This window comes from Meriones unguiculatus, chromosome 2, assembly GCF_030254825.1.
Source record: "Meriones unguiculatus strain TT.TT164.6M chromosome 2, Bangor_MerUng_6.1, whole genome shotgun sequence".
Lineage (NCBI taxonomy): Eukaryota > Metazoa > Chordata > Mammalia > Rodentia > Muridae > Meriones > Meriones unguiculatus.
In genome coordinates, this window is record NC_083350.1 from 133,903,718 (window position 1) to 133,917,983 (window position 14,266).

At 38.5% G+C, this 14,266-nt stretch overlaps 1 protein-coding gene across 5 annotated transcripts in view; it reads right to left on the bottom strand.

Annotated features, from left to right (window-relative positions):
* Naaladl2 (N-acetylated alpha-linked acidic dipeptidase like 2) overlaps window positions 1-14,266 on the bottom strand; it is a 1,327,651-nt gene that overhangs the window by 951,561 nt on the left and 361,824 nt on the right. Inside the window, exon 1 of one of the 5 annotated variants that reach the window (XM_060378132.1) lies at window positions 8,357-8,781. The exons of 2 other annotated variants lie outside the window; for them this stretch is intronic. In XM_060378132.1, the coding sequence (XP_060234115.1) occupies window positions 8,357-8,399 (43 nt within the window). In that variant the 5' untranslated portion in view covers window positions 8,400-8,781. Of the gene's footprint in view, window positions 1-8,356; window positions 8,782-14,266 lie in introns of those variants that run through there. 2 more of the 5 variants (XM_060378135.1, XM_060378136.1) reach the window with 2 other exon arrangements.

The window sequence follows — 14,266 nt, forward strand, 5'->3', positions numbered from 1 at the left end:
CTATGGAAAATAAAAAGTGTGAGGCAGCATATTACCTTGCTACATCTGAAGGCGAATGGCCAGTGCTCTAGTTCTCTTCTTTGTTGCTGTTCTCTATTTATCCTCCCAACACAGCTGTGGCGAAGTTAAAATCTAAAAGGAGCTCCAGGAGAAAGACACCACTCACTCTGTACTATGCTTTTAATTTCTGATTGTTTTCTATATTCTAACATTTTGAGAAGTGTAAAGAGTTAAATCATTCAAATATTAAGACTTTCAAACCCTTTCTTTCTTTTTATTTAATTATTTGTTTTTGCTTAGGTGCCAAAATCAAATCTGGGTTTTCATTCATTTAGCTTGGCACCCCAAACCAACTGTATATTTGCCATTTATTCTTTTGACTTCTTTTACTTTATTTCTTCTTTTACTTTATTTCCAGATTTATAACATGTTTGACAATTATCTATACTTTTTTCTGATAAATATATGAGAGGAGCTTAAAAGAAAAGTATCTAGTTCAAAAGTTCTACTATGAACTACATAGTACTTTTGCTGTTACTCTATAACTATTTTAATCTTTCTCTTTTAGACAGGCCCTGCTTCAACCATATATTGTTTTTATTCTATGTCCTGTCACCATTTCTGTCCAAGAAATCTGTGAGCCTTTGGAATAATTAGTATATTTCATAGCCTATCAACACAATGCATATTAAAACCAATTTAATGCTGTTTCTTGGGACTTTGAGCCTATGCAGTGGTTATTTGGAATGGTCTAACAGGCATTTCATATACAGATTCAGCTCCTGATGTTGTAACAGTGTCTATTATCAGGCAAGTATTCCCCCACTCATCTACATCTCCACTCCATGGATATGTTTTCTTACTTGTAGTCTGTAACAAAATAAACTGGTGTTGTTTTACCTCTTCTTTATATGCAATGAGAGGAATGGAGCGAACTAAACATAAAGAGGGTTTTTGTTGTTGTTGTTGTTGTTTTGTTTTTTAATGTTTTCCTTCTCAGGGGCCTTCAGTGAAAAAAAAATCCTGTTGGCCATTAATTCCAATTTTAAGATTCCAGAGGCAATTAAAACCACTATTTCCAATATCAAATTATTATATTGAGGTACAGTTGCTTTGATGACTGTCTGTGGGCTGAAATTGCAAGAATCATTCAGAGAGGAAGCAGGTTTCACCTCTATGGCAAAATGCATTTCTCCATTGTAGAGGCCTCTTACCAAGATACATGGATGTGAGGGACGATTTTTCAAGATTTATAAGTACTTAATGGAAGATGAGACTTGTCTGTGGTTGCACTAAGTATCTATAAAAGAAAGAGAAAAATAAAATACATTGGCCTCTCAGGCTACTTGGTATCTCATGCTCTATTTTCAAAGAAGTAGTTTTGTTTGTTTGTTTGTTTTTTAAGAAAATAAAGAACTCCTATAGATAGACCTCAAGAGCTTAATCATTTCACCAGACCCCAAGTCACACAGTAAAGCTGACTGTGTTATTTAGATGTGGACACTCCTAACTGTACGCCTATTGCATTAAACCCACTGTTTATTACATTGTTCTTCTGGAATTATTTTAGCAGATAAGATTTTATTCATGTTCTTTAAATAATATTAATTTGCACAGGGTTGTAATAGAATTTGCAGTCCACTGGCCAGAGGTTTAGCCTGAATTTTAATATACATTACTAAAGCATTTATGAAAGCAACTTCTAAAACATTTAACTGTGGGACTAGTTAAACATATCTATCAACAGAGCAAACAAATAGCCATGGCAAATAAAAATGTTTACACATTCTTTTCCTGAAGAGAGATTAGAAGCTCAAGGGATCAAGTGAAGCCCAATGCCCTTTTATGTTTTCATCCTAATGACATTTTCTTTGCAAACTTGTCAGTTGCCCATTTTCCTTTCACTTGTAAACCAGGTGTAATACTTTCTAATAATAAGCCAAGAACGTGCTTAGTTAATAATCCTTCCAAAATTAACTGTGATAAAAAAATGAAGGTTGGCTCACTGTCCTACTCAATTATCTAAATATGTTTAAACTCCTTCCAAAATCCAGAGAATAGAACAGAATGTCATAATTATACGGTGTTTATACACATATAATCATCAGATTAATACTGCATCCTTTGTTCCACTCCTGAAAGGAAAGAAAAGCAGATTCAAAGACAGAGAAACACTTTTGAAGACATGAAGATATTTTAATTGCCTTATTATTGATAATAATGGTTAAATGATCACAGCATAGTTTATGTACGTTGCACTTTTGTAGTGACTTAAATTGAAACAAAATACTTTTAAAGAACTCTTAGTGGTATAAAATATTATTTCAGTCTAAGTGGATTAAGCTGCATCTTTCCTACAACCTTTGAGTCCAGGAATACTGTTTTCTAAAGCATTTGGGAAATAGCTTTTTCCTTAGCTCCAGGTTTTAGGTAAGTACTATGTTATTAACCAATTTTACCCCATGTTTCATTTGAACATATTGCTTGTCCACCTATTTCAAATAAGGTACATATTCTATTTCCTCTAAGAAAGACAAAGGAATCAGCAGAAGGCAACTCTTCAGCTCAGTTGCATTGATTTCATTATTGCTTGTATTATACTTCAAATGTCACCCCCTAATCTCATTTCCCTGCCCCAGATTCCCTGCCTTGTTCCTCAGAAAGTCCAGAAAGTCCAGAAGGCATTTTCTCAGCTGCCCTTGCCTTGGGGCAGACTTACTTAACTGTGATACATGTGGGGTTTTTAGTGCTTGGCTTGACATTTTTAGCTGTTTCACTCTCTCTAAACAAGTTTAATTCTGCTCTTGGGTTATGAGAACTTGTAGGAAGCTGCAGAAAGCTTTAACTCCAAAAGACTGTTAGGTCAGTAAAATATTACAACTCAAAGCACCTGAGTTTCTAGTGTTCAAGTCTATCATTTCCCTATTTTAATCTATCATTAAGAGGCAGCAAAAACAAATGTAGTATAACAACCATAACCTAAAGGAGATTTCCTTGCACCTGTCGTAATTCTTAAACTATTGTTAAAGTTCTACAAGCCAGCAAGGACCAGTAATACACTGGCAAGTTTTCTTTGGGGCTTTCAAAATATTTCTAAGCACTCACAGGCAGGTTACAATGATGAATGCAGAGATACTTTCCCAGTACAGACAGTAAATGTGCACACTGAACCAGTTTAACGGGTTGGAGAATCTAGCCCTACTACCCTCAGGCTGCACCACACAGCCTCAGACACCAAGGCACCTATCTTCCTTCCTAGACTGTTTTGTTTTTCTTTCAGTAGCCAAGAAAAAAAAAAACAGCACTGTTTCTTAAACCCTGCCATGAGAAATACTTCCCTGGGTTTCAGATGACTTTGGATTCAAAGGAAAGTTTAGCTAAATGTCTTAAAAGTGAGTGTGTATACTATGTAGTCAAGAAGAAAGCCATTACTACATAATCCAGTCCCATCATAGCCTAACTGCGTCCAATATATTGTTGTATAGGTCATAAACACAAAACCTAAAACATGTTACTATTGAAAACCCTTCGAAGACTGGCTTTCATTACGGATTTGGCAAGTAAATGCCTCTAGAAAAGAATGCACCAAATACACCCATAAAACTATAGGGTCTGGATGGTTAGAGTGGAGACTGAAGGTCTGAGGAATGCTTCTGTGAAAACAAGAATGCCTTTTTTTTTTTTTTCTTAATTTCATAGGATTTCTGTTTGCTACTTCACACTGGTTTCCATGCCTTCCAAGCTCTCTTCTGGCCTGACCATGTCAGTGTTCCTCAGCTGTTTCCCTTTTCCTTGTCAGCCACTCTTCTAGTGTGCTGGGGAACTCTTGCTTCAGGCTGTCTAGAGCTGGCAAGGCCTTCCAGGGCCCAGCCAATTCCTCTGTACTCAGAATCCTATTGTTTTGGGGTTTTTGTTTTTCTTCCCTGATGTACCTTCTGTATACTGTACATAATTGTTTCCTAGAATTAAAGAACAAGGAGGAACTAAAGTGGGAAGGAGACTTATTATCCCAAGTGTCCAATGCCAGCACCATGCTGCTAGGTAAACATCTGGTAGATACAGTAGGTGCAGAGGGGCAAGGAGGAAACTCTCCACTCAAGAAGACTACCTTTCACCTTGTGAGAACTCCGAACTGCACAATGCATTTTACTCAGTAATTTCCAGGGTAAATTAATATACAAGAGGACTGGTAGCCTTGGAAACATCTGACAAGGGATAAAGTCTGAGAAAGAAAAGGAAAAGCTCAATGGTCCATAAACTGGGTGATCACACAGTCTTTGTCTTTTTCACATTTTTACTCAATGTTTTCATGCTTGTTAATAAGATACATGGAGAAGCAGAAAAATTTTAAGTCATTCATGGACGAAAAGAGGTTAAGAAGCCTTTTTATGATGAGTGGTGGCTTCTGGGGAATCCTAAACCACAGAACACCTTAGGTAGTCAGGCCGGAAAGGAGCTGCAGCTCAACCAGTCATCTGATCATGCCTTCCACTTGTGCTGCAGATCAACAGGCAAATCTATGAAGTTTTACATGCTATACAAGAAAATAGTTCTTTCATTTCTCAGCAAATAGCAATGCCGAGAAAATACACACCTATCTTTATGAACCATTGTTTGTGTATGTTATTCACAGTTTGCATTCTGTCTTAACCTACATGATTCATATTTGAATCCTGGAAATACTATGAACTTCCACCATAAATTTTATATCTTTCATATCTTAAATTCTCTGTCTGGTTACCTTGACATGGAGACTCAAAGAATTGCTTTTCCTGTTTGAAAGATGATTGAAATCTCTTCATATAAAGCTGAAGATAGCATTGGATTGACCTAACTATAAAAGCCCAGCTTCCCATGATGTTGAAATATGAAAGAACAATAGTGCCTGGGCTGCTTCAGTAACAAGTACATGTACAACAAGATACTTGGGTGGAACACACACACACGCACACACACACACACACACACACACACACACACATATATATGCTATTTTATATGTATGCTATTTCATACAAATAGCAGCAAAATTATGTTAGAGCAGCAAAAGGGCTAATCACAGACATATCAGATTCTCCAACATAATGCCCATGGAATGGGAATTTATAATCAGCACAACTTTACTATTCACAGTTCAGAGTAGGACACCCAAGGTCGTTATCAGCATCAGGCATGTAAGTGCCTGCTGTGTCTTCCCATGGCAGAAGGTAGAAAGGTAACAGAGTATCAAACCCTCACATCAATCCTTCCTGCAGCTGCATTAAGCTACTGAAGTTATCAGAGTGCTCTTGAGACGAACATGTCCCAATGCTGCCTGCCTTCTGTCACAGATTCATGTCAACCAACACGCTTAGGCCATATATTTAGACAATATATATTCCATTTCTGGCCAGCGATGGCCCAGCATATAAAATAGCTTACAGATGTCTTCAGAAAAGTCATGGCTTCAAAGGCACGTACTCCAGTGACGATGTTATAAGAATTTAAAGTTTTCAAAGCCAAACCACTCAGCCATATGTTTCACATGTGAAGAATAACATGTGAACAGTTTCTAAATTAGCTTTATTTTAAGCAACAACAGAGTTTTACTTTTTTATTATTGTTTTTTTTTGTTTTTTGTTTTTTTTGTTTTTTTTTTTCCTTTTTCTTTCTTTTGAGACAAGGTTTCTCACTAGAGCTTAGATTATCCTGGGACTCATGATGTAGTCCAGGCTGGCAGTAAATTCTTGGCACACCCTCTACACAACCTCCCAAGGGCCAGGATTACAGAAATGAGTCACTATAACAAGCTCAGAATTTTTAAAACAAATGCTGCTAGGTAAAAAGATAAAATTAATATTTGAAAATATTTTATTCCACTTATTTTGATCATTTTGAAACTCTGTCTCAGACATAGGACTAGGTAAGGTATAGAACAAAACAACAGTCAGGATATTTTGTAAATGAGGACCCCTTGGTTACATAGGTTCTATAGATAGCAAGCAAACAAATCAAAATGTCTTACCTAAAAATTATCCTTGCATAGCTTCTTTATATAGGAAATGAATTCAGAAACAGTTTAAAACAACTGAGGTACCTTTGTTTCCCATTAATTCTTTTTTTTAAAGGAATGAAATTCTTTTTTATATGTTAATTACAAGTTAATTCCATTTGTATCACAGCTGTACCCCCATCCCCTCCCAAGCCCCTCTTCAAGTCCACTGATAAGGGAGGACCTCTTCCTCTTCCATCTGACCCTAGCTTATCAGGTCCCATCAGGTCTGGCTGCATTGTCTTCCTCTGTGGCCTAGTAAGGCTGCTCCTCCCTCAAGGGGAGTCCCATTAGCTCTTAAAAGTGTCTATTTTTTATGTGAATCATACTGAGATGAGAGCATATCAACACTCCAAGGTAGGTCCGAACTCTCTATAGATTCGATAAGGATCCATTTCAACTTAGATAAGATGCAGAAGGGCACAGAACATGTGTTATGTAAAAGTCTCTGCAGCCTGCCTAAAGGAGAAATGTCCCATACTAAATGAATGGGACATTCCATGGGGTTCTCCAGCTTCAATGGACTTACAGAGTTAAAGGCATCATTCTCTAACATGAGCCACAGTATTAGGCTGATTTAATGCATGTCCTGTGTTAGGTCAAATCTGTACATATTTTCCCGATTTACTCTGATTAGAAATTCTGAAAGTGATGTATTTGTGACATGTATATGAGCAGGAGAGTGGGAAAGCATGCTCTGCTAACAATTCAAAAGAAGGTACCAGAGATACTGAAGGACAGCCAACAACCTGTGTTCACATTAGGGATTAAAACATATTCACTGCTATTCCCCCACACAGGTAGATGGTTGGCAGAGAGGTCGGTTTGTGTCCTCCTACATTTATTTTCAACCTTGAAACTGTATCAACACAGCCTGCAAAGGGCTGTCAGGTGCCAGCAGCTATATAAGTTTTACATAAAATGTTCTTACAATCCAGGTGGCTGTCTCATGCATTCCCAAGGAATACAACTACTTAGAGTTAATTTCTTTTCCAAGGAATACTATTACACACACACACACACACACACACACAGACGCACACATATTTGTATATGTCACATATACATATATAAAATATACATGTTATATATATAAAACACCACTTGGTTAACACAATATATACAAATAAACTATTCTCATGAAATAGTCTAAATGACACTTATTAAAGCAAATGAGCCTTTAATTTTATTTTCCTTTTCAATTGTATTTATCAAATAATGTTTTTCTTAATTACTGGGAGTGCTTTCTAAAAATAACAATTTATACAGTATTTCAAAAGGTATTTTAGAAAAGATACAAAATAAGATTCAAAAAAATAAGATGCTGTACCCAAGTATAGGGAAGATTAATGAAACAAACAACAATGTGGCAATTTATCTGTAATTGAACAATCACTTTAATTATCAATCAGGTCTAAATCACCCATTGTTCACAACTGTGTTATATTTCACAGCTGTACCTATCTTTTTTTTATTTCATTGAGTGAAAATTTTAATATTTTACAGTTTTTGGTGACAAAGCTTTTCTTAATTTCACAAGAACACACCTAAACAAAAAAATAATTTTCAAATACCATTTTTAAAATTATGTCCTGACCAAAATTTTGTTATATTTCTGATAAATAATTTTCCTGAGTAGACTCACAGAAACTTTGTGAAAAATATTACCAAAAAATTTATGTATATGTTTTCTGAGAAAAGAACTTCATTTTTAATTGGCAGAGGAGCCCTGTGATCCACCTTGCATTTGTTTCCAACAAACTAACCACGGCTGCCCGGTCCATCCAAAGTCAACAGAGCCAACCCTTCAAAGGGCAAAGGTATTCCATTAAGTAAGACGTGTAAAAAAGCCACTCCCCCAGCTGATAAGCTGGGCCTCTGAGATCTTGCCTTCTTCCTTGAGAGACTGAAATTACATTGATTACAAGGACACTTAACTTGTAAACCCGAGGGATAGTGACGACAGTGCTTGATTACAACCAACGCAGCCACGTGCATACACAAAAATAAATATTGTGCCAGTGCTGGGGAAGTACCCCCGAACACCCGCTGGAGCCCAGTGCCTTCACACTGGCCTGACAAAGGTTCATGTCTATCTCCCGCTATGCTTGTGATTCTCTGTTACAGCAGTGAGACCAACAGTGACAACGTTTGTTCATCTTCCACATCAGTTAAAATCCCCACCCCTCGACCCCATCCTCAGAAACATCTCAGAACACACCGCTGGCACACGCACCAGGCACACCGCGCGCGTGCCTGCACGCAGAGGTACCGACACCACGGAGGTTTCTCATTAACAGCATTTCAAAGGCTGTTGGCACTTACCTTGCAAAGGCATGTTAGGTAAACCAGCTTCATTCTCTCCCATTTTATTCTTTCTTTTTGAAGGGAGCCAAGCAGTCTCGGGTTGTGTCAGCTACCCTGCGAGCCCGGTGACCTTCTGACTTGCTACAGTAGTATTGTAACAGTACACTACCGGCTTTCTTCTGTGAATAATTACCCTCTGCTTCCTGAGTTACCTGGCCTTGCAGGACCTGTTTTACTATGAAGTGAGCTCACACGCTTTCTTCCAATGTCCTGCTACTAAACCGCTTCACAAAACACAGCTTTGTTTCAGTTTTGGTATTAACTTTGTCCCAGAGTTTGGAGGCAGTATTTCCAACTTTGCATAGTTCAGTGGCATTTTTTTTAATGTTTTCTATTTTTTTTCTTTATACTGTTCTCAATCTGTTTCTTTTAGAGACATATAATAAAAATTTCAGTAAATTATGCAATATCTGTTTTCTAAATAGAGGGACCGAACAGCATGAGAATCGGTTTTGTACAATGGAGTTAGGGTATTAAACGGAGTAATATGTTATCAGTAAGTTAATGGGAAGATTGAAAATAATATGTGACTCTGTTAAACACACAATGATGGGTGATGAACATGAAGTAACGGACACTTTTTCTCTTGCCTCTTTCTTCTCTTCCTTCTTCTGGGATTTCATCTATGCCTCACTACACTGGACTTAACCTCGAGATTTTAAATAAAATATTTCAGACTGACTAAGTGTGATGACACACACTCTCAATCCCAGGACTAGGGAGGCAGAGGCAGGTGGATCTCTGTGGACTTACAGTCACATGATCCATGTAACAAGTTCCAGGCCAGAAAAAAATATATTGTAAAATGACGTTGAGGAAAAAAAAATAGTTCATTCTGTTCTAAAGACCCAGTCCTCATTTGTATAGATTACTGACATTCATGTATTTTTATAATAGGAAATTGAGTTAAATGACACTAGCTGCTGTACCTCAAGGAAACACAAGCTCTAGAAGATGAGCCATAAATTGGAGTTTTATCTTTAAATGTTAAGTTGTAAATTGCAGAATTCTTCATAAATTATGGGAATATATTTCAATTTTCACCGTCTTTCTCTTTATTTTTTTAACTGTTGGCTTTCAGCAGAAAACAAGAAAATATGTATATATACATGGCTCAAAATTTTCCTTTAACATGTCTCTCATTTATACTACATTTGCTAGCTTATTAATGGAAAAGATGATTTTATAACCAGTCTCTGTAAGCAACAGTAATGGCAAACAGCAGGAAATTACCCTCAAATGCATTAAAATATTAAAAGAAAAACATGACAGTAAAATACCTGTCAGAATTTACTGTTTCTTTCTTAACATTTGTTTTATTGATGTGTGTGTATATGTGTGCACGCCTTTGTCTGTGTTTGGGTATGTGCATATAAGTACAAGTTCCTACAAAGACCAGAAGATTCACACCCCCTGCGTCTAGAGATTTGGGCTTTTCTGAGTTGGTGCTGGGAACCAAATAGTGTTCCTTCTCAAGAACAGTAGATTTTCTTAATAGTTGGGCTGTCTCTCCAGCCCCACATTTCAACATTCCATGTTGTCTTTACCATTAATCAGACTCTTAGTTTCCTTATCATGAATGCGATGTCAGACCACCTTCCATCAAAGCCTGACTCCTAAATGTGAGCCAAGGCCTCTGGTTTCAGTCATGCAGGCTTGGGTCTGCTCCAGAACACAGTATTCTTGCTGAGTACAGTGGAATGTTTTATCATACTTACCATGCTACAAATTTCACCAAAAGCAGACTGAATTGAATGTTTTCTGGAAGAATGCTATAATAATCACATTCTGACTTCACAGTCACAGGAGTAACATGCATGTTCATCCTCCCTCTTTTTAGCAAGTTGAAAATGTATTGGCATTACTGCCTCAGGCACCTATCATGAGTCAGTAAAAATACAGCACACCACTATGTACTCATTAGTGTGAATTACAACACCAAAGAGGTTACAATGAAAGTAGAATACACTATTCCTATTCTTGACTGAAGATAATAGCATTAAAAAAAAAACAATAACTGAAACCACCAAATCAAACAAATACACATTCAGTGAGCGAGAAGCAGTTGCAATATTCAGAAAGTACCTAGCCCAATTACACATGCTTTTGCTCTTTCTCTTCATGCCTTTTCACATGCTTGAGAAATGTCTTTCAGGAAAAAGGTTGCTGCTGCTGCTGCTGCTGCTGCTGCTGGTGCATGTGTACATGTTCATGTATGTACATGTGGAGCTGTGTATTTACATGTGCACTTGTACATGTGTGGGACAAAGGTAACTTACCAAATGAATTTATACCTTAATTTTTGAGGCAGGATCTCTAACTGAACCAGAAATCCTGTTTTGACCCTGCTTCCCCGGTGCTTGATTACAGACACAGATAGGGTTCACCTCTGTATGTGGTAGCAGCAAGTCTGGGTCAGGTGCTAATGCTTACATAACACACACTTTCCTGCCTGAGCCACCTTCATTGGTTCTGGTTTGTTTTCAAATAACCAAAATATTTTCTAAAACCCTTGAATATTTCTTCACTATTTGCATGATTAATTTATTTGCAAAAACTCTTTTGGAGCCTCGTTTAGGTGAAGAGTCCCTTTGTGATAATCTACATGTTCTTTCATGATGCTAAGGCCTGGGTTCTGGGACCCAGGGCAGTGGCCTGGTGTATGAGTTGCATTGAGACATTTTTCAAACCCCTGGAATCTCTTTGGGAGATAGATAGGAGTAGGACGACTCTCTCCCTGCCCGGGCCTGCATGCCTTGGCATAGGTTAGCCGTGAGGCTGACCCTTAAACCTCATCCCCAGGAGGTCACCTAGTGTGACAACCAGCTTAAACTTCCTTTCCCCTTATAAGGTAATGTCTAGTAACATCTGAACTTGCTCTTTATGCAAATGAGACATCCTTAGAACCTTGGCATCCCCAATGATGTAGACTCACCCTGATGTGCCTACTCACCCCTAAAAGTTTAAATACCCCTCCCCCCAATTAAAGAGCTGTCTCACTGACGCTGTTTCTAGGGAAGTCTGTTTTTTTGTGTGCTCACCAGTGCCTGAGGTCTCTCTCACAGCCACCACCACCACCACCATCCCATCCCACCAGGACCACCCTGCTTCCTCCCCTCGGGACCCACCTGCAGCAGTCATGGGCTGACTGTGCCAGGAAGAGAGAGGGAATGGAGCCCGACACCTAATATGTCTTCATCAAATGTTGTAGAAGTTAATGAAATGGTCACCTGTACACATACACAGACATGTGGCAAATATATAAAAGCACACACACACACACACACACGCAAAGATATTACTGGTGCCATTAGCCAACCGCCTTCATGTGATGCCTTTCTAAAAACTTTTTGAATGTTCAAATGCTCTGACTCAATATGCTCTGAATGCTTTCCATAACTACAGTAGCACTGTAAAACTCAGATGGCAAAGTTAAAGGAAACTATCTAACCACATCATCTAATCCTGAAATGTCATCCAAAGTGAGTTGGAAAAGAATAGTGTGACTATTATGTTATGCCCAGGCTGAAGGTTTACAAATAAACTACTCATAGAGGAGAAATCAGTGTTATAGCATAAACTTTCATGAGGTCAAATATGGGACCACTTTGGTTACCTGATTCTGGTTTTGAAGGAAGGTGTTAGAAATTGATTCTCAAGTGAGCCATGGTATGTATGATAATTCAATATACCTAGTAATGTTGTCAATGAAAGTACATAATACATGAGGAAAATAAGTTGATTAAGACCATGTATTTGAAACAGGAAGGGAGGAAGGGAGAGAGAATTATTAGAAATTCTTGAATCCAGAATCTTTCTAGACCAAATTGTTACAGCATAAAATATGTGCTCCAGGGAAAGGGCCAGATCTGACAAAAGTCCAGAGAGGCTGAAGAAAGTCTTACCCTTGGCCACAAAGATGGCTTGCTGATCTTTCAGTTCTAAGGACAGAGAGACAGGCTTTTCTCTCAGGTATGTGCTCTGAAGTTATTTCCAAAATTTTAGAGTAAAACAAACATTGTTCCTGACTACAACTACTCCAGCTGCTTAGGCTATTTCCCTCTGTCCTCATCTATGAAACAACTAGTCCCTTGGGATAACTGAATGAGGTAATATTTAAATACCCAACAGGATGACAGATGATAACAGAACATGCTGTTTCACAAAGTCTTTACAATTCCCCAAAATGTGACAAATCTTTGCAAACAACTGAAAATTAATGATACAGAAGTTATCTGAATTAAAATGCCTTTAATTTCTGTGTTTGTTTCAACATATAAAATGTTGACGTTCAAAAAATTGTAGAAGAAGGCCAGTAAGAATGTAAAAGCCACAGTATCCAAGTGGGTACCCTAGTAAGGGGAACAGGAACTATTTCTGACATGAAATCAATGCCTGCCTCTTTGGCCTCCCCACGCCCCTAGCAAGGCTGCTAAGCCACAGAGGAGGAAATGACAGCCAGCCCTGAAGAAACCTGATAAGCTAAGGTCAGATGGAAGGGGAGGAGGACTTCCCCCATCAGTTGACTTGGAAAGGGGCAGGGAGGAGATGAGGGAGGGGGGGCGGAATTGGGAGGGAATGAGAGGGCCAGGTACAGCTGGGATACAAAGTTAATAAACTGTAACTAATATTAAAAAAAATAAAAATGTAATTAAAAATATTTTCTACAACTAAACTCTGGCAGTTACTCCAATAGTAACGAGAGAAAATAAGATACTATGTGACTCTACACAAGTCCCAATAAAACTGTCTGGGGCCTAGACTCAGCATATACACAAAGATTAGTTTCCACTCTATATATTAATTATTAAAATAAATACTTTGTTTAAAAAAAGATTGTAAGAGCCAAGTGACAAGGAGAAAGGCTGTGAGATGTCCTCTGCTGAGTGTGGCACAGCAGGGTAGCAGGGTCCCATGGCAGGAGCTTTCTCATAGGCCTTTAGACTGTCATTCATCAGCCAGGAGGGTCTCCCAGGACCCTACCCATCTCTGCTGAACCAGCGGCCACCGATTGCTTCTGGAAAGAGCTGTCCTTATCTTTAGATGTGTAACCCCCTGACTAGCCCACCAGCCTCTGTTGGATAAATGCAAGTCCACAGTCACGCATACAACCCTGGTAACCTCAGTAAGTCTCAAAACAAAACAGAAATACAAGACTGTGTGAAAAATTGTTAAGAAATAAGAGTTTTCCTTTTTTTTATTATTTTTTTCTTTTTTATTTATTTTTTTTATCAGTTACATTTTATTAAATCTGTATCCCAGCCATGTCCCGATCCCTCATTCCCTCCCAGTCCCTCCCTCCCTCCCTCATCTCCACCGTGCCCCTTTCCAAGTCCACTGATAGGGGGGACCTCCTCCCCATTCATCTGATCCTGTTTTATCAGGTATCTTCAGGACTGGCTGCAAAGCCCTCCTCTGTGGCCTAACAGGACTGCTCCTCCCTTCGGGGGTGGGGAGACCAAAGAGCCAGTCATTGAGTTCCTGTTAGAAATAGTCCCTGTTCCCCTCACTTTGGGAAACCAATTGGTTACTGAGCTACCACAGGCTACATCTGAGTGGAGGTTCTAGGTTATATCCATACATGGTCCTTGGTTGAATGTCAGTCTCAGAAAAGACCCTGTGCCCAGATATATTTGGTCCTTGTGGAGCTCCTATCCTTTCCCCATCAGACTAACTCCCCTTCTTTCTTATGATTCCCTGTACTCTGCCAAAGGTTTGGTCATGAGTCTTTGCTTTGAAAACACTGCTAGTTAGAGTCTTTCAGATGCGCTCAGTAGACTCCTGTCATACGTTCAATGCACATCCCATCTGTCTTTCTAAATGAGGATTGATCATCTTACCCCATGTCCGCTCAATTGATTATCTTTT